This window comes from Haliotis rufescens, unplaced genomic scaffold, assembly GCF_023055435.1.
Source record: "Haliotis rufescens isolate VD_foot unplaced genomic scaffold, xgHalRufe1.0.p SCAF_8, whole genome shotgun sequence".
Taxonomy (NCBI): Eukaryota; Metazoa; Mollusca; class Gastropoda; order Lepetellida; family Haliotidae; genus Haliotis; species Haliotis rufescens.
The window spans coordinates 9320058-9341187 of record NW_025964372.1 but is presented as its reverse complement, the minus strand read 5'-3'; the positions used below and the strand labels follow the sequence as shown (position 1 = coordinate 9341187).

General features: G+C 40.0%; 1 protein-coding gene across 4 annotated transcripts in view; it reads left to right on the top strand.

The window, feature by feature from the left end:
• Window positions 1-21130, top strand: part of LOC124120194 (nuclear receptor subfamily 5 group A member 2-like) — a 241688-nt gene that overhangs the window by 168883 nt on the left and 51675 nt on the right. For all 4 annotated transcript variants that reach the window (XM_046482953.2, XM_046482955.2, XM_046482954.2 and 1 more), the window contains one exon: window positions 4694-4834. In XM_046482953.2, coding sequence (XP_046338909.1) covers window positions 4694-4834 — 141 coding nt within the window. The remainder of the gene's footprint in view (window positions 1-4693; window positions 4835-21130) is intronic.

Here is a 21130-nt window from a genome sequence, read left to right as displayed (position 1 = left end):
TAGCCTAGTTGGCAGGAGCACCTGCATGGTACAGTGTAAGCAGTCCTAGGGCATTGGGGTAGCCTAGTTTGCAGGAAGACCTGCATGGTACTTTGTAAGCAGTCCTAGGGCATTGGGGTAGCCTAGTGGGCAGGAAGACCTGCATGGTACTATGTAAGCAGTCCTAGGGTATTGGGGTAGCCTAGTGGGCAGGAAGACCTGCATGGTACTATGTAAGCAGTCCTAGGGCATTGGGGTAGCCTAGTTTGCAGGAAGACCTGCATGGTACAGTGTAAGCAGTCCTAGGGCATTGGGGTAGCTTAGTGGGCAGGAACACCTGCATGGTACTATGTAAGCAGTCCAGGGCATTGGGGTAGCTTAGTGGGCAGGAACACCTGCATGGTACTATGTTAGCAGTCCCAGGGCATTGGGGTAGCCTAGTGGTACTATGTGTGATCATTAGGCAACAAAAGACCCCGTCACACTAAAGTAGAATTTATGGATGTTGCATTTCTTAACAGTCTCAAGTGTTTTATGTTGAACCTACTGGCAGACAAGTAATCTGACAAGTAATCTAACTTCCGCTGGCTTTGTTATCTAACAGATTTGTTCATGGTGTTACGATGAATAAAGAAAAAACAATTGTGAAAATTGTACAAAGATCCCTCACTCCAACGCTACCTTTGGGGTCCAAATAATTAATGACCGTTATAGACGATCAGCGGTTTGTCCGAGGTGGAGTCGTAGGGGGTAGATGACCAACTCAACATCTCTGATCTGCGCTGCAAGTTCAGTGTTGAATAAAAGATTAGAATACTAGTTGTTTATGATTCATAGTTTTACAAAAAGATTTATTGACTGCTATGCACAGTAAAAACAATACATTATATCCCTTCAGTGAATTCAGTTGACCGAACATGCATAGCAAACTTGAAAATAAATATATGAAATTTGATTTTAACATATCTATGATGATGATTTACCATTTGAATTGTATTTCCTGCTCTCCAAGGAATTGTTTTATGTGCAGAGATTAAGATTACCGTGTATTTTCTCATGAACTAAGCTGTATATAGGAAAGCGCACGTTTTCTCCCAATCTACTGCATTCGTTACCAACTCCTGTTATTCCGAGACAAGACGAATGGCGACTCGTGCCCCTCTCATGGCTATTTTTACCACTGGGTCTTAGTGCAAATAGGCATAGCTAAAAGAATGGTCAACTCATTGCGAACTGATGCACATATATTTCCCTAATATATCATATATATTCCAGATGCTATTTATGGTATTATACAGTGTGATTGGGTAAACATTTAGATGTAAGACAAATGTAAAATCAAAAATTATTCCTGTGGGATTCTTTGACCGAAGTACTTTAAGTCATACACGCAATCTGTTTGGTTTGTCGTATTTTTGCACTTACATTTGTCCATAGGGTGACGAGTCTTCTTGAAGGTTGCGGAAAGGGGTGAGAGGTGACAAATGAATCTACCAGTGTTTTTCAGTTAAAAAGAACCCAACGATACAACTTCAAAGAACTTTGATGCAATGCTCGGGAGAAATTATTATTTCATCTGGAATGATATGTTCCAGTATCTTGTTATTTTAGTTGCAGCTTTTACTATGTATATTTAAAATTATTAGAACCATATGCATAGCACTTTGGTACAGCTGATTTCTATTGCATTGTATTTTTTACGAATGGAATAATTTGACCAGTCACCATGTCTACCCGCGCTACATGTATTTCGATTGCGAAAATGTCATGTTGACATACTTGTGGCAATTTGACTATTACTTGACTGTTAATCAAAGTATGGCATTTATGATATATGTATGCATTCTCTGTCAACTATAGTTTGCCAAAAGCGGTAATCTAACCGTGGTTGCTGTAAATTACAGTGAGTTGAGCAATTTACTGATCACTTCATGCACGATTTCACCGAAATTAATGAAAACAATATTGAATAAAATTTTGAATAAAATTAATAATAATAATATATTACAAACATAAGCCCAGATATACAATGAACACATTTTTATGACCAGGATTAAATTGCATATTTCAGTTCGGATTTGTCGACTGGTATTTCCGATGTTACATGATCAGCTGGTAATGTTTTTTGCAAATGGAAACATTGTGTCAGTGTGTAACTTGAGTTTATTAAAAATGTGAGTAGATTTGGGGCCATGCATAACCAAGTTAGCGCTATAGTGAAGGGTGCAGTAGCGAGGGAACACTGTACTTGCAAACACATTTCTAATTTGATCTCTGATCACAAAGTAATCCACCAAATTCAAGTGAGCTACAGACCTGTGACATGTATCCATCCAGTATGCTTTGAAACAAAGAGTTGTAAGACAAATGGTACATGATAGACACGAGTGAATTTCGGTGAAATCGTGTGAAAACTGATTGGCAGATTACAACATTACTGACAGCTACCACAATCAGATTTCTGATATTGACGCCTTGAACTATAGTTTTCAGAGAACGGACATATATATCTATCATAAAAGTGATCTCAATCAGTGACTCTGACTCAGATAATGTACCAAAGTGCTATTTTGTATCTAAAATAGATATGGTAAAAGGAACAACTAAAACAACAAAATAATAGAGTATTTTATTTCTGGTACAATAAATACTTCTTGCATTAGAATTATTTTAAGCAATGGGTATAAGTGAATCACTGGAGATCATAAGCCCCATTGTTATTTAGTAGCGTCTTAAAAACAGAAAAATGAATCTCTTTTAGCCCATAGGCGTAGTTGAAAGATTGATTGATCTCCCTTACCGGATGTGCTTCAACCTTGAGCACTTACAAGCCACATTGGACCTCTAACATAGGCAATATTCTGGATACTCAGTGTGATATTTTAAAAGCAAATGACAGATATGCTTTGTTTTTACTTTTTGACAGCTGTCATTTCAATTTTGACCGTGTTCTTTACTCATAATTTTCAAGTTGAAAAAGAAAATCATGTCTTGTGTTAAAATGTTGTACTCTCTCTCTCTCATTCCATTTTTGAGTATTGTTTCATTTTACATGTGATATTCATTTTTCCTAACATGTTTTTGTCCTTTTTCATTTTTACACCCTTGGATAAAAGTGTTCTGCTGAGAACGTCATTGTGGCTTAGTGAAAGATATTCTGAAATAACATCGGTCATAGAATATAGGGCTCACCACAAAAATGAATATTAAAACAGTTATGAAGTGAAGACACAAATGTCATGTTTATCCCCCCTGGGTGTATATGTTCAGTTTTTGCAATATTTTAAATTTTCAACTAGAGTTGACATTTGCTGTTCAACTATACTGTCAGCCATTCTTGTGCAAAGTAGAAGTACATTGTTTTCATGTTCTCTCCAACTGAATTTGTGTATGCCTTTTCAAACTTCTCTGAAATTGCCACGCTGAACTTTGGCAAGTATGTGTCTCCTTGTGATGACACAAATTGATATTAGTTTGTTCAGCTCACTTGTGTTCAGTGTTTTAGGTTTTAGTCCTCAGTATTTCTGCAGAACATACTCGAAAAACAATTAATATGCCATGTTGGTCAGTGGTTGTCTTTTTTGACAGTAAAATATTCTTAAGGTCTGTTAGATGGAAGTTGATGTTTTGCATTCATGTTTCAGTCAACAAAGTCTGTGTGTGTGGTAGTGGTGATATCTGATCAAGGCATCCTTGATGGCTTTGGACTGATGTAGCTCACCTGACTGAAACGCAATGGGTGACCCATTGGTGCCAGTGAATGTCTTCAGTTGGGAAACACTGTCCTTTCATTGTTATTTTAGATACATTTAAATAACCTTTTCAACTGACTGAAACTAAATTTTGTTGGTCATAGTTTTTACTGTTTGTGGTTTCTAACTGCAATTACATTGACAAGATCCTCTTGAGAACTAAAATCCATTTTTCTCTTCCAAAGGTTAGTTGAATAAGTTGCAATGTACTCAACTAATTTCTAATGTCCAGATTTGTCAAGATCTGTCACAATACTCATGCTCTTTATCTCATTTCTTTTCAAAAGAGTAAATTTCAAATTGAACTCTGGTAGTTCAGAAAGATATCTTATGTTTAATGTGATTAAAATTCTTACATATTTATCATTAGATGAGCGTGTTTTAATCATTGAGAGTTGCGACTAAAATTAATTGAGTTTTATTTGCAGAGTTTTCAAATAAATGTAAAGATTAAGCAAAAGAATATAAACAGAAAGAATGTTTGGGTAAGGATGCATAGTGTTCACTTGGACGACTTGTACCTACCAGTAAGTGGGGTGAATATGAGACACGGTGTCATTGTCTCTCATTGGTTAAACCAGAAATAAGCTGAGAAAACGTCCCCATGCTAAGTGGAACAGTCCAGTCTTCATGAGACTGGTATCCTCTTTGCAATGTCAGTGTAACTGGGGTGTTACCTGTACTTAATTTTGAGAGACTGCTAACTTCTAATTAAGCAGCCCTTGGTAAGTGGTGGCATGATGACACTGGGCGTTCAATGATTTTCACTGGGGAATTACATGGGAAAACAGGTTTAATATCATGCAAACGTCATGGAAGAACTTACAAGGTGTTCTTTTCTAGTCAGTGTGTGTGGGTGCACAAAAAAAATCTATATTTACACATGCACAGACACATAATTTGTTTGCTTACTTCAGCTGTCATACAGACTTTAAGTTATAGTCATTGTGTTCTTCTTCCAGGTTTCTTCAAGAGAACAGTCCAAAACAAGAAAGTATATTCCTGTGTAGATAATAGAAGCTGCCAAATAGACAAGAGTCAACGAAAAAGATGTCCATATTGCAGATTTCAAAAATGTCTGACTGTGGGCATGAAGTTAGAAGGTATGTAGATGTTAGGTTCACCACTTTAAATGATTGCATCTATTTCTGTCTCCTCTCCCTCTGCTCACAATCTTTCTTTCTCTGTATTTGTGTAAAACAGTATTACAAAACAGCCAGCAATATATCAAATTGCCACCCCTATGGTTATTTTAATGTTAAATATATACAGTAAAAGCATCAACTGATAAAACAAAAAAATAGAAAATATTATTCCTGGTACACTTTTTTCTGATCATTGCATTAAAAATCTTTTAGTTATGATATGGGGTATGTTTTACGTGAATAACCAGTACATTACAGGAGAAAATGTGTGTACAGCTGATTGCTATTTTTCTTGCTTATTTTGCCAGATATACACCAATAATACTTTTATTGGCATATGGGAAATGCCTTGTGTAAAAGGCTTGTAGACTGATATTGTAAATCATCATATCTAGTTCTGTAAATATTGAATTTAAAATATCCATTAGACAATGGTCGATGACCAATGGTGATGTGAATCCCTGCTGTATACGTCTTCTCCTGTAGAACTATTGGACTGACGAAGCCAAATTGTTGTGAAGTGTCGTTCTCAAGAACTGCAAAAAGTAGAAGCAGAAACTATGTGTTAATGTTAATGGCTTTATAAGATTCAAGTTTGTAGCCATAAATAATGTCACATTTTTACAATGGAAAATGGAAAACTGTTTTGAATTTCCGACATCTTTTTAATGCTCTGCAATTGCATGTCTTATGTCGTGTATTTATGGTCAAAACTATCAAGAAATCACCTTGAGGACATAAATTGTCATCACATGCACACTGCCATTTTGTTCTGTAGCCCTTGGCAACCAACTGTATTCAACTTGCTATTTTGAAGGGCTGGCCTCACAACAGCATGCGGTGTTACATTCTAGCCTCCCAGATACAGCCTACTGGAATATTTGTCATGTTTGTCACAATTAAGGAGTTCTGTTTTATGAAAGTCATCAAAGTGGATTGTTTGTCATATATAAAATGTTTGTAAAAATTGTTTAGAATAAGCAAAATATATTTCCATAGAAGGCACATACAGAATCAGAGTTTAACCTTTGTGTATTGTGAATTTTACTGTTCTGCATTTCAACAATATCATTCAATGTTACATTCATTTAAGATGATGTTAAGTTCATTCATTCTCAATGTTTACAGAATATTTTGTTCATTTTAAACTGTCAACTCCTTATCCAGGTGAGCTACAGTGCTGTGACATTGAAGGTCACTGAGTGTGAGCTGGGCATAAGGAAAGCTTGTGGGGTAAAGTCTTCATGAAATCAACTTTTATGTGACCCCTGTTAAAGGCCTTGGTCACTACAGGGACCACAGCTCAAACATTAATGTTAAGGTTTGATGTAATTCATTTGAATAAATATTTGAATCAACTCATCCAACTCTTTCAACACTGCAGGACAGTATCCATTGCAGTAATTTGATTGGCAGCCTTAGGTCACGTGCTTGAATTTGACCAATCCTTGATCATTAAACAAGCATTTCGGCAAAAAATTGTCATTAGAAACCAATTTCTATCCAATAAAATTGCATGTTACAATTATAACTCTTGGTGAGGTTACTGTGAGATTATTGATGTTCAGAGTTTTATATCTAATAAATCTTCAAAAATGGATGTATATCCCAGTACATGTATATCCTGATGCCTCTGAGCGGAAAGCCACTGTTATCGAGAAATAGGTGATGATAGATATTATTTAAAATTCATCTTATGATCATTTTCCAATTCATAAACAATGAAAATATTAAAGAAATGGGTAAGTGGATATTATGAAATTTTACAATTTCTGAAAATCGCCACACTTTTCGCTTCATTGATGTTTAATCTGAATTTTATGAATGTTTTAAGTTCATTTTTAATATAAACATAAACTAAGCTATAACATAATGCATTATTTATATAATGTGATAAACATAATTTTCGTATTTATAAACAGTAGGATTAGACCTTCCAAATGGTGTATGACATGTAGTAGCAAAGATGTTTTACAAGCTGGTATTTTCTGTGATGAATGTAGGCTTCATTACCCCAGAGTCACTGGAAAGTTGGTGTGAGAGCAGGCCATGTAGTTGAAGGTCCCTCTTGAAAAGCTTTGATTTGTTAGTGTCAATGTACAAAAGCCTTGAAAATGACAACTAGCTTGAAAAGCCTTGAACTTGTACAAATGATATCCTTGTTAATGAAAACATTAAAATTCATGACAGGTTAATTCATTTTGACAGGTTAATTTATTTTAATTGTTCATTTACAAAATGAATCATTGTCAGACAATTTGTGATGTTCATACTGCTTTTTACTTCTTATTACAACTAATAATATCAGGGATTTATTAATTGGACCTGCACAGAGGCCAATATTCATCTGCAGCAAATGACGGTACAAATTCCCTAACTGAATTTCAGTTTTCCCAACTCCTCAGATTTAATGAAAATAGGAATATTTAAAAAATCAAAGTTTGAACTTTGCCTTTAAACCTGAGGGGTGGTGGGGGAGCCTTGTTAAAGCATTCGCTCATCACGCCAAAGACATGATTGGGTTCGATTCCCCACATGGTTACAATGGTTACATTTCTGGTGTCGCCCGCCATGATACTGCTGGAATATTTCTAAGAGTGGAATAAAACCATACTCACTCACACACTCACTTTGAACCTGAAGTGCATATAGCTTGGTCATTAAAGTAGCTGAAGGCTTGTATCATATGCTCTTCAAAAGTCAGAAACAGTACACTGGAAATATGTTGGGCAATCCTATACTATTGCTACTGTCGGTATACAAAGGCTCCAAATTGACATTGAGCCTGTATTGAAGGCTTCAAGAGACAGAAATGAGCAGAAATCTCCAAACAACCACAGAATGTTGGAGGACAGAAATATCTAATGCTACCGGGTACCCATTCACTGCTGGGTGAACAGAGATGTAGTCCGAACAGTCACTTGCCGTAGGTGACACCAGATGTGCTACATATGCTTCAGTGAGGGTAGGACCAAAGCCCTAGAAACTCTCAGGAGTCAAGTTGGCAAACAAGATTGCACATCCAAAGACACTCTATGGCTGACTTGCCTGATTTGTGACCCATGCACTGTGCACAGGACTACATCCCACCATAGGTATGTTCTGTGTCTTGTGTTGGAGTTATGTTACCACATATGAGGTGAGAGGGCAAATTTCAAGATTCTTGTAATGGCCGTGCCCACAATGGCGGCAGCAATGTTGCTGAGAGTGTGACGAAGGTGTCATGTGCTGGGAAGGAGCTTGTTAAAAGTTATTCCAAGGGAAGGTAACTCTTGATTGAGGTAGACATGATCAGTGAAAAAAGGATATTTTCAAGTCAATGAAGATAATCTTACAATATGCTGAAGACCTTACACATGGTACTATTTCTTTTAAATAATATCAAACAGTGCACATGTGCAATTCTGTATAGAGGGTTACATGATCAAGATGGCTGTGATAAATGACCTAATGCTTTCACCATATATCTATTATCCTAGCCGATGTGTTATCCCCCTTCTCAAAAACACATGTATGTGACATGCACATGCAACATCACTTGTTGAGGTTTCAATTGCATGCCATCACAATCTTACAGCAAGTGAATGCAAAAACATGCCATGACTGATGGAAACCAAACGCAACAATGCCATCGGCTGACTGCAAACACGAGAATCATCTAAAGCTGTAGCCAGGTTTTTGCATGTATCACCAAACACCATTACAAGACTTGTTAAAGTTGACAAGGCAAGAGAAACAAGAAAAGTGTATGTTGGATTCAAGGTCATAGGTGTGGCGGGACTTGTGGGCTGCCCTAAGTTATTATTAGAATGAGTTACATTCGGCAACTTGAGTTACCAGCAAGCAGTAGCAGCAGCATCAGAACAGCAATGGGCAACTATGTTGCCAGCAGCAAAATACTAAGTTTCTGATGAAAAGCAGACATGAATTACGTTAAGCTAAGAGGTTCCCATCCGCCGAGACGCAGAGAGACTGAACAGATTCCCGCTGAAGAGCAGGGACCTGATAATTTTAATGATTAGTTGGTGATGAAGTAAGAATTGACATTTTTAGCCCACAAGAACCACGCCATGTGGCTTGTGCTAAACCCACACCAAAAACCATGAACCATGAGTGACCCCCTAACTAGGTACAGACGAATTAGGTGTTACTAACTTGTTTACATACTACTTACATCAGGGCTTCGCAGATTGAGTGGAAATTTGCAGCCCTTTGACAGACATACAAACTGTCCCCACAATTTGGGATGCTGAATGTGCGACCCCGAAGGGAACAAATGCTGAGTCAGCACCGGTTGGGTGGACATGGAAATAACCCTTGACTGCTGTGACTGGGCAGAGGATGATGTGGAATAGCTGCAAGGGTGATGGAAACCCCTGTTTTGAGCCCTGTCACCTTTTGAGTGCCTTGGGATGAATGTTACCTGTCCCCGCTCTATTGGCCTGGTTTACTTTGTACCAGCTCACCCGCTCGGAAAAACACAAAGAAAGCAATGGAGAACACAGCTGTATAGAGTTTCCAAAGTTTCAAAAGCTGACATGCAAATACAGTAAACTACGGTTATAACAAACACGCTTATAACAAACTGACCGATATAACGAACTTATTTTTTAGTCCCGTCCATTTGTTGTATATATGCTGTATATATGTCTATAACGAACTAGGGTTATATGACTGTAACAGGTTTGCAAGTGTCAGTGTTGTTCTTGCCCTTACTCATACCAGATATGAGCTTACGCACCAAGAAATGATCGGTGCAGACCAACATGCCCCTTAGCTTATGGTTCATAGATATAGTAGATACATAGGTTCTTACCATATTAATGGAGAATCCCTTCACCGACATATATGCAATGAAGTTGACAATGAGATGTTTGGAACTGGCCACACCTGAGACAACCCATGTGTTGTTCTGAAAACCTGCAGCACCTTGACCGCCATTTCGTATGTTGACCACATGTTACTGGCCAGTGACTGTTTGAGTAGTCTTCACCCTTCTTTCTTTAGAACGTCCTTATGTTGTGTGGCAACAGCGTTGGAGCTAGGTCTGCTGTTGGTGCTGCTTCCCGAAGATGAGCCCACTAGAATCCTGAGAGAGTATCAGCAATGACATTTGCATTTGTGTTGATATCCTTAGCCTTAAAAAGAATATTGTCCTGAGGCATAGCAAAACCGGTTGTCTGACCAGAGCCATAGTTTTAGGATCCTTACAGGACTGCTTGTTGATGATGTGGACCAGAGCCATAGTTTTAGGATCCTTACAGGACTGCTTGTTGATGATGTGGACCAGAGCCATAGTTTTAGGAACCTTACAGGACTGCTTGTTGATGATGTGGACCAGAGCCATAGTTTTAGGATCCTTACAGGACTGCTTGTTGATGATGTGGACTTCTACCTGGTTATCACAAAAGAAAAGTCCCATCTTGTTGTCATGTGACTTACCCCAGAGTCTGATGAACAGTAGGATTGGCAATAACTCTAACAAAGTCAAGTCCTTGGCTATGAGTTGAACAATCCATTGTTGTGGCCAATGATCACTGACCCAGTGACCCTGGAAAAAAGCCTCAAAACCTGCATTGTCTGCTTCATCAGTGAAAAGCTGCAATGTACTATTATTGTCATCCCACTGAGCTTGTTGAAAGATTGAGACACCATTATTATAGGTGAGAAACTCTAGCCAGGTAGACAGATCTTCTTTCCTAACCAGCATTGCCACTGTGTCATTTTGCAACCCCAAAAACGTGACGTCTTCTCCAGAGCTACGGGCACTCCAAAGAACTCAAGCTTTTGCCAGCTTTTATGTAGGTTATTGCTACAATCCTGCGTACCTGCTTGACCACAAGTTAAGAAATCATCAAAGTAGATGCAAAATGCTGATGAAACATCAAATTTGGAGAGCAATGTTCCTGGACCCAACTCCTGTACCATCCTCACTGCTTCATCGAAATGGGAGTATGTAACTGAGCAATCCTGTGAAGAAATGTTGTCCTTAAAATAGTCTGACCCTGCGTGTATTAGTCTGAAGCTATCAGGTGACTTACCTTCAGCAGATGGAGTTACCAACTCCTGCTTTTATGGACTAGGTCTATTGGTGACACCTGTATGTTCTGGGACAGAGGCCGAATGAAACCCTTGCGTAGAATGGCCGGGCCGAACAAGCCAAGCCTTATGCAGTTTTGCCTGAACAATGTGCCTTGCTTCTGGCCCTTGCTTCTGGCCCTTGTGCTCAACTCAAGTTGTCTGCCAACCTATATGTGCGGAAGCTGTGGTACCGAAGTCGGCAAGCATACTGAAAACCGTAAAATCAATGAAACTGCATGTTGTTTGTGAACACTGTCATAACGCAGCAAATAAGGCTTCTAGTTTTCAATTCTTGCTGGTGTTGGTGCTGTTTACATTATGTTTGAGTGGAATTGTCTGCTCTGCTTGGTGCTGCTAGCAGTGGTCCTAATGATCTCTGGGGGTCGAAAGAAAGTTAGAATTGTACATGGAAACCTGAGGCATGAAACCTTGTTGAAATCCCAACAAACGTTTTGTAGGATTCCTGTAACTGAAGTAGTATTACCACCTACTGTGCTAGATTGATTCCTTGACCTATTGTGATGCGGTACCATTGTCTCATCGGGTCCCGCTCCATTTGGTGACGAAACTGTAGACCACCACCACTCGTACGTAGACCACGCACCGCTACCAATTCTGAATACTGCGTTACGTATAGCCTCCATGTATGACAGCATACCCAGCACTGTGTTAATAGAAAACATGAAAGGATGTTGTTCATGCACCGATGCCAAGTCACTTGCCAGGCAAGCTTTGAGGCTGTACTTGTGTCAACACCACCTTACCTGTGCTGTCGGTCATCAGTCTAAGAGTACCTTCATCTTCTTCGGCTTCGTTCACTTTAGGGGACAGCACAGCCAGATCCACATATTCCCCTTTCTAAATCTTTCCCCCATTGCTTGCTTCACATGTGCACCAATATTGTCAGCCATGTAGGAGAGGGGAGGCCGTGACATGCGAGGAAATTCCAGGAGCGGCCGTGGCCTCAATAATACAGGCAGAATAACCAGTAACATTGCTCAGCCCGCTAACTGTTGGGGTGGCCTAGAAGAAATGACGAAGGAATCATTATTTCTGATATGTTCCATGATGGCTCAAAAGTGTTAAGATAGGTGATCAGCTGTGGTTGCCAGAGCGGCCTGGACAGGGGCAGGAGCTGTGGTAACAGAGGTGAGGGCTGGCAATAAAAGTGAAGAATTAACATTGTCATTTGTCATTGTCATTGTGCGAAACTAGGTTTGGTTACTTACCTGGTGCTCTAGCTGTTGTTGCACATAACGTTCCTGTTGCAGTAGTAGTTCTCCTAATGATATGTAACATATGCTGGTCATAAGATGTGACTTAGTGGATCGGGTGGTCAGGCTGCTCAGTAACATATCCTGCTCATAAGAGGTGACTTAGTGGATCGGGTGCCCAGTAACATATGCTGGTCATAAGAGGTGACTTAGTGGATCGGGTGCCTAGTAACATGTGCTGGTCGTAAGAGGTGACTTAGTGGATCGGGTGCCCAGTAACATATGCTGGTCGTAAGAGGTGACTTAGTGGATCGGGTGCCTAGTAACATATGCTGGTCGTAAGTGGTGACTTAGTGGATCGGGTGCCTAGTAACATATGCTGGTCATAAGAGGTGACTTAGTGGATCGGATGCCCAGTAACATATGCTGGTCGTAAGAGGTGACTTAGTGGATCGGGTGCCAAGTAACATATGCTGGTCGTAAGAGGTGACTTAGTGGATCTGGTGCCTAGTAACATGTGCTGGTCATAAGAGGTGACTTAGTGGATCAGGTGGCCAGGCTGCCCAGTAACCTATGCTGGTCATAAGAGATGTGCTGATGTGTGGATTGGGTGCCCAGTAACATATGCTGGTCATAAGATGTGACTTAGTGGATCGGGTGGTCAGGCTGCTCAGTAACATATGCTGGTCATAAGATGTGACTTAGTGGATCGGGTGCTCAGTAACATATGCTGCTCATAAGATGTGACTTAGTGGATCAGGTGGTCAGGCTGCTCAGTAACATATGCTGGTCATAAGAGGTGACTTAGTGGATCGGGTGGTCAGGCTGCTCAGTAACATATGCTGCTCATAAGAGGTGTCTTAGTGGATCGGGTCCCCAGTAACATGTGCTTGTCGTAAGAGGTGACTTAGTGGATCGGGTGGACAGGCTGCTCAGTAACATATGCTGATCATAAGAGGTGACTTAGTGGATCGGGTGGACAGGCTGCTCAGTAACATATGCTGGTCATAAGACATGACTTAGTGGATCTGGTGCCCAGTAACATATGCTGGTCATAAGATGTGACTTAGTGGATCGGGTGCCCAGTAACATATGCTGGTCATAAGATGTGACTTAGTGAATCGGGTGCCCAGTAACATGTGCTGGTCGTAAGAGGTGACTTAGTGGATCGGGTGCCCAGTAACATGTGCTGGTCGTAAAAGATGACTTAGTGGATCGGGTGCTCAGTAACATATGCTGGTCATAAGATGTGACTTAGTGGATCGGGTGGTCAGGCTGCTCAGTAACATATGCTGATCATAAGAGGTGACTTAGTGGATCGGGTGCTCAGTAACATATGCTGATCATAAGAGGTGTCTTAGTGGATCGGGTGGTCAGGCTGCTCAGTAACATATGCTGATCATAAGAGGTGACTTAGTGGATCAGGTGCTCAGTAACATGTGCTGATCATAAGAGGTGACTTAGTGGATCAGGTGCTCAGTAACATATGCTGATCATAAGAGGTGACTCAGTGGATCGGGAGCTCAGTAACATATGCTGATCATAAGAGGTGACTCAGTGGATCGGGTGCTCAGTAACATGTGCTGGTCATAAGAGGTGACTTAGTTGATCGGGTGCTCAGTAACATGTGCTGGTCATAAGAGGTGACATAGAAGATCGGGTGCCCAGTAATATATGTTGGTCATAAGATGTGACTTAGTGGATCGGGTGGTCAGGCTGCTCAGTAACATATGCTGGTCATAAGATGTGACTTAGTGGATCAGGTGGTCAGACTGCTCAGTAACATATGCTGGTCATAAGATGTGACTTAGTGGATCGGGTGCTCAGTAACATATGCTGGTCATAAGAGGTGACATAGAAGATCGGGTGCCCAGTAATATATGTTGGTCATAAGATGTGACTTAGTGGATCGGGTGGTCAGACTGCTCAGTAACCTTCTTTTTATATTGTGCATTTATAATTTTACAAAAAAAAGAAATCCCCCAGCTAACTTTCTATACATTAAACAGATTGCAAGTGACATCACATGATAAGTCATCTGATTGTTTATTGCTAAGTGTAAACCTGCAGATGACGAGTTCCATCAGAATTTTTAACCTATGATTATGTCCAAAATTACATTTTTTTCAGACTAAAAATTTTGACATTAGTACATAAACATGTAAAAGGTAATGTCTACCAATGCTTGTATCTGCTTACCTTGCTGAACTTGAAAAAAGGTGTTCTCTCGGTTGTCACTGCCTCGGTGGTAATGTTATATAGCATCAGGTATTGCAACAAAATTAATTCAAATAGCTGATCGAAAACAGATTATGAACAAAAAAACATGACTGGAGGATACAATCAGGTCTCCCTGTTTGCATACTTGTTCTCCCTGAACTAGATTGAAGCAGACTACCTTGTGGTGAAGAAATTGGAACTAGTCCTGGTGCAACAGATCACTTCCCTTGATGTAGAATTCCATCTGCAAGATTGCCTGGCAACATGCCCCAACTTGTCAGTTACAATGTCTGTTGGGTCAGATGGAACCCTGAAGGATACTGACACAGGCTTCAGCTTGTGCTAGCCTGTCCATGGCTTGTCTTCTCTGTGGGAGATGATCATCAGGTGGTAGCATTCATGTTAGACTGGACCAGCAATGTCGCTCATGCTTTCTGCCCCAGTCTACTCAGAGCAAGTCTCCCAAGCTAAGTGATAATCCTCTGAGGTGGCCACGTTTCCACTCCTCCTGGGGGTGCTAGTAGAGCAGCCAGTGGCGCACCTACTGTTGGGAGACCTTGATACAACTCATTTGATCATTGTCATGACAACCTGGAACTGCTTCGCCTTCATGCTGGGTACCTTTCTATTAGTCGCTCGGAAGGGATTCCCTACGTCCAATGGTGAAGGACATAGTAGAAAGTAGTGTGCACTTATTCCGCTATCAAACAGCTTTTTGCTTGACGATTTGGCAGGGTGGTGGACCAGGCTATTCTGGAGACCCAGTGCTTTAGGAACTTGTGAAGTCTCTGAACAGAGAAAAACAGACAGGGGTGTGCTTGTGTTTCTCAGTTTTAAGTGCCCATGTTAACAGCAATTGTAAAGGTTTTTACATTTATATTGACATCCCGTTGAAGCAGTGGTCAGATTCAAAATCTCACTTTTGGAGGGACACACTGGCAGGATGACTATCTCCTAGACTTCCCTCCTCAGGTGCTGGTAGCAGTTCCCTCCTATTTGGGTGTAACAGACATGGATAGGCTTTTGGCTTCAGGACATCTCAGTGTCAGCTTTATCATTTCCTGCATCCTGATGGGGAAGGATGTAGCTTTTCAGTCTGTATCCAGATGGCTGGTTGGGACCATCTGTGCAGCTCTTCTTGCAGCTCTTCATGCATGGAACGAGTCTGACGCACTTGTTAATTTATCGCTCAGAACACACACAAGTTCAAGCTAATATCTGAGTCACCAGCTTTATCTTCAGTAGTTTTGATTGTTACCATGCATTTACATCATCAGACAACCTTGTCATGGTTTTACATCAGGGATTGCTCCCGAGAGCGATTCTCTCACATTCTGAAAGTAAGTATGTATATATATATATATATAGACACACACACACACACTAGAAATGTTGGATAGTAACCTACTGACAAGAGGTGGATAGGCTACAGTTTAAGTTGAGGGTGGCTAACAAAGATGCCAAGAACCCAGGGTGAGTGTTCTTTTCTCTTTTTTATTGAAAGTGTTACCAGTGTCTCTTCATGGAACATGCCTTCCAGTATGTTGAAGTCTCAGTTGTAGTAGAAGTAGATAGAGTATTCATGTTAATTCCATTATATATGATGTATTTATGAAAACAGGAATACTACAAACTTAAATATGGATTACTGCAGTGCACAATGGAAACTGGCAAATGAGCTGTTGGATAGACACTTAAGATGGAGACAAGATGGAGCCTTTTACTTGAGTAATCTTCCTCATTATTATGAGAAATGGCTGAAAAGTTCTGAGACTTACAATGATGGACTGTGTTAATGGAGTTACCGTATATCGCGGTATATAAGGCGACCGCCTTAAGTACATGCCTTCAAATTCAACCCTAAATCCTATACCCCCTCTATAAAGCAAACTGGATGTAGTGAGTGAGTGAGTGAGTGAGTGAGTATGGTTTTACGCCGCTTTTAGCAATATCCCAGTCATATCACGGCGGGGGACACCAGACTTTTTTTTTGGTTTTTCTGCGATGATTGCTCGAGTGTGTAACTCCAGCACACCTCGCCATTTTGTGTTTACAAGGCGCGACACAAAATTGATTCCTGTAAAATAAAATAATAACATGAGAACATATTTCAAGTTATAAGCCATTTGTTTCCGCACACTCTCAAATTGATACAAATCCTCCTCTCTGTGAATTATTTACAGGCTGCTGTCATATAAGAGGCATTAAACAACAAACAAACAAAATCATACTTAAACCCGTAAATCATACATAAAATCACTCAAGTCTCTTCCAGACTTATTAACTTATTTTACAGGCTGCTGTCATACATAGTTTTCATTACGACACAATCACAAATCGACCTCAGTGAAACCATCAAACTCAAGAGTCGGAGTCTTCCGCACACAGAACGCCCCAGGCTGTCGAATCTGTTCTGTCGTCATAATACTCATTCAATTCATCTTAAAAATTGTCTGGGATATCGGCGACTGTATCAGTTGTGTCAGCTCTCACCTTCAGCCGACTTAACCAGATCCTCGAACAAGCTGTGATCCATCCATTGTGTTCGCAATACCACACTTCAAGAAGCTTCGCTTAACCATGTCAGCTGCTAGTTCCATCCATGCTGCCTTCACCCATTCAGCAACAACTGGTAGCGGTGCCTTCCTCTGTTTGTTTTGGTAGAGGTGTGATCACCATTGATCTTCCACGTGTTCCACCCCCACCTCACATTCTCCTTAAATGGTTTATTGAGACAAACATCAAGTGGCTGCAACAGGGATGTGCAGCCACCTGGGATCACTGCCTGATCAGCTTCGCACAAATGAGCCCAGGACATGTCCTACTCAAGCAGGTCCATCCAGACATTGTCGATCCACTTGTGTACTAGTGTCAATCCACCCTTTTTCTTGTACTGTGATGTAGGAACTTGTCTTTCGGCATCGTCTTCCACTTGAATATCAGCATCTGTGTCAGCTTGGTCCCATTAGCCATACAGCTCAACACCACGGTGAAGTGTTGTTTTTCTGCTCCACATGTTCGTACTGACACTGTTGAAGTCCCCTTGGTGTCAATGGTCCTTGATCCTGGCATGTCAAAGTTGAGAGGGGTTTCGTCTATATTACCGATCTGGCTTAACTCATATTTAACCTTCCGCTCACAGAGAAGAAACTGTTGAAAAAAATCGCCTTTCATTTCAACTTCAGAAGGAAGTTTCTGTGCAATGTGCGTCTTCTGCCTCAGTGTTTTCTTAAGATGCGCAAACACCAGTTTCCCGATGCCTTGAACGAATTAGGGAGATTCATGTCCTTTCTCGTCCGATAAATATGGAGACCTTGCTGCCGTATCATCATACATGTGACGATGCATGCCTACTGTTACAAGTCACCGATCCACTGAAAAAACTTCCAGTGACTTTAATGGAATCTCTGATCCCTGGTTGACCTTCTTCGTCTTTGGCATTTCCACCAGTGATAGTTTCGCTTTTCTCCAACTCTGAACTATGGACTCATTCATTGAAAACTCAGGTGCAGCAGCACAATTATTGCTCTTTCCGCAAGGCAACCACCTTGAGCTTGAAAGTAGCATTGTAAGCAAATTGTTTTCTCTTTGAATTCATGATGAGGTAGTTGGTAGGTGTTTCAACAAAATCACCTCCAAGGTCCTCACTCTTCTGCCAACAAAACTCTGCTGGGGTGCCTTGACAGTCATTTTACCCAGATGTATTTGGCGAGGAAGGCCGATTATCACCATGGATACACTTCGCTTTTTGTCCTGTGAACTGCCTGACCTGTGATCTGTGTATGAATAGAACTCTCTGCTTATACCTGAATCATGGGATCTAGTCGTATCTTCCTTTTGATTTACAGATTGTTTTAGAGCATCAAAGTCATGTGACATAACTTGGAAACTTTTCTCCAATATGACATAGACGTGGTTAGTTTTTGAGACAATTCACTCATACTCAAGGTGGGTAGTGGAATAGTTATGGCTCAGAGGTTTCTCTTAAACCTTGAATGACGGAACTACCCACTGAACCCAGGCAAAGGGCTGATGTCCCCGGGTGGGTGGGTTGAGTAACGTAATCTATCCTCCAAAGGCAAGACTAGGTTCACTTTATCCATCACCCCTTTGACGCCCGTGTGTTTCTCTGAGGAAATCAATTTACCGGAGAGAACATTTTTCTGATTTAGTTTTCGTTTTGGGAGGGACTTATGTAGAAAGTTTCTAGATTTTGGACAGTTAATTGCTTTATAGAGCTTCTCAAAATTATCTTTGGATAAGTCCTTGCAATATGTGCATCTCGATTTTGGAGTGCACACGCTCTTTCCCAAAATAGGAATAGATGGCTATGATGTAATAGAGGAAGGCGTTACATGGTGCCTGGTTGTGTGTTTGTTTCAAATAGAGACTGTAAGCATGGAAAGTATTGAACTAAATCATAAAAAATCGAATCGATCGTGTTTGGCATCAATCACAGTGGGCAGAGCTTATTTACGGGAGCTTATTTATAAATAGCAAAGCACATGGTCATGTGTACATGTGACAGTTTAGATGAGTTTGTTGTCAAATTGTAATTTGGAGTATATATTTACAGATGAACAGCAGCACAACAACATTGTTGGTTAATGTAACAGTAACCTTAGCGACAAGATTATACAATTTTTTCGGATAATAACGTAAATATTTGGGTATTTGTTTGGTTACTTGCATTCCAGAGTTGGGCCTATCATATCACACAATAGCCAGATCACATTTTTAAAATGTTAATTAATAAGGCTTTACAACTATTCTTTTGTAATATGCCAAATTTAAAAAAACAGAAGTTGCGCCAATATTTCTTACTTTGACAACAATACATCAACATGTCACGTCTATCAGCATAACAATGCACAAAACCAACTGATACCAACTGTATTAAAAGGCAACGATACAAGACTAGATGCTCTGACATACAATAGACCCTCCTGGATATTGTACTTGTACTTATGATAACGAAAAATCCAATGCACATATTCAAAGAAAATTTTAATCACTGATTTCCTTTTCTTTCACAAATTTTTCACACATCAAAACAAGTTTTATAATTAGATCCACATGTGTCCCATATATTGTTTGTTCGGTGGATTTGGATATAATTCGCGCACAAGTTTTAAGACACAATCTGGCATCACTTCCCATTTTGTCCTCACCAATCCCACATCCGCACCTACGTTTAACATCCGTCTCTTCATGACCAAAGGCTCCCCTGATCATCTCAAACAACTCTTCTGTCAAATTAAGCGTCACTCGAAAATGTTTGTCGCTCATATTGAAGACAAGGTAACTTGCAAACTTCTTCGACAGTTGTCGTAAGCAGTAATCCAGTTTGGATGCACGCTCGGGGCATGGTTGCTAGGAGATCGTGTGGTCGGAAAGGGGGCATGCAAAAAGTTTCAGAAATTAATTAGAAGAAATCCACAATGGTTTCAACAAGTCGTGCCTTATCCCATCTGTAAATAATATATATAAATAATTGCAATCCAAAAATAGCACGTACATCATGTTTTTATAATATGATTCACGAAAACAAATCTTTACTTTAAAATGCATATTTCTTTTTTAGTGCATCCCGGGGTCATAACCCTGATCATGTTGGTGTGTGTCGAAGGTCACCTTCATTCGCAAGTTTGTTTACATAACATTGATGCAAGATTGTTTTGGTATTTCAATATTAGATGCATTATCAGTGGACAAAATGGATTTAATCAGTCCGAATAGGTTGTGTGTTGGTTTTATTCCAGACAAATAGTTCTTTTTTGGTTCTGTGTTTGGGGACAGAATACTCCACAACACATCTTACTTCGCAGACATAATTATTAATAATTATTGAGACAGGTTGTGTTTGTATGTTCCGTAAGTATATGCTGTATTTCAAGACAGATTTGGTTTGTTTGTTGCTTAATGTCACACTCAGCAATATTGCAGCTATACATCGCTGCTCTTGAAATAATCGAGTATGCACCAGACAATCCAGTGATTGACATCATGAGCATCGTAGAAACACTCCTCGCTTTGCAGAAACAGTATTTGAATATCTTGCATATGCTCCCGCGTGCTGCGTGCACGGTTTCAGACTGTCATTTGGCTGTGAGAAGCTCGATCTTGTGATACAGTAATCATACTTTCACAGAAAGTTGGCAAATCAGAAAGAGTATTTTCAGACTTATCATTTGGCTATGAAAAGCTATTGTGATATACGGGTAGTAATCGTACTTTCACAGAAAGTTAGAAAATCAGAAAGATTTGTAATTGAATTGAAATATTAAAATTTAGTGTTTGTTTGCAAGTGTTGGCTTAAATTAAAAACAATACTATTTAAATTATTTAGTGTTGGTATTCTGCGCTAGATTAATTCTAGTGTTGTTTCTGCTGAATAATCATGGATGTACCAAGACTTCGGGATGAAAATAGGCAGGAAAATTGTAGACCGTGAATCAACTAAATGAAAAAAGAAAACTATCTTTGTCTACTAATGTTTCTGGATCTATTGGTTTTTATGTGAGTGATGAAAATGAGAAATTGTCTGTCTAGATGTTAGATGCTGTTAAATTAACCATGGCTGAGAAAATTTCTGAAGTTTCTAATACTTCGGTTTTGTGTGAAGTGTTTGACTTTTATTTGAATCAGCATGGACGGGGTGCTTTTGAACAGACCGAACCTTCTGAACGTGAATTGTTGATACGAGTACCACCATCTTATCAAATATCTTCGCATGAAG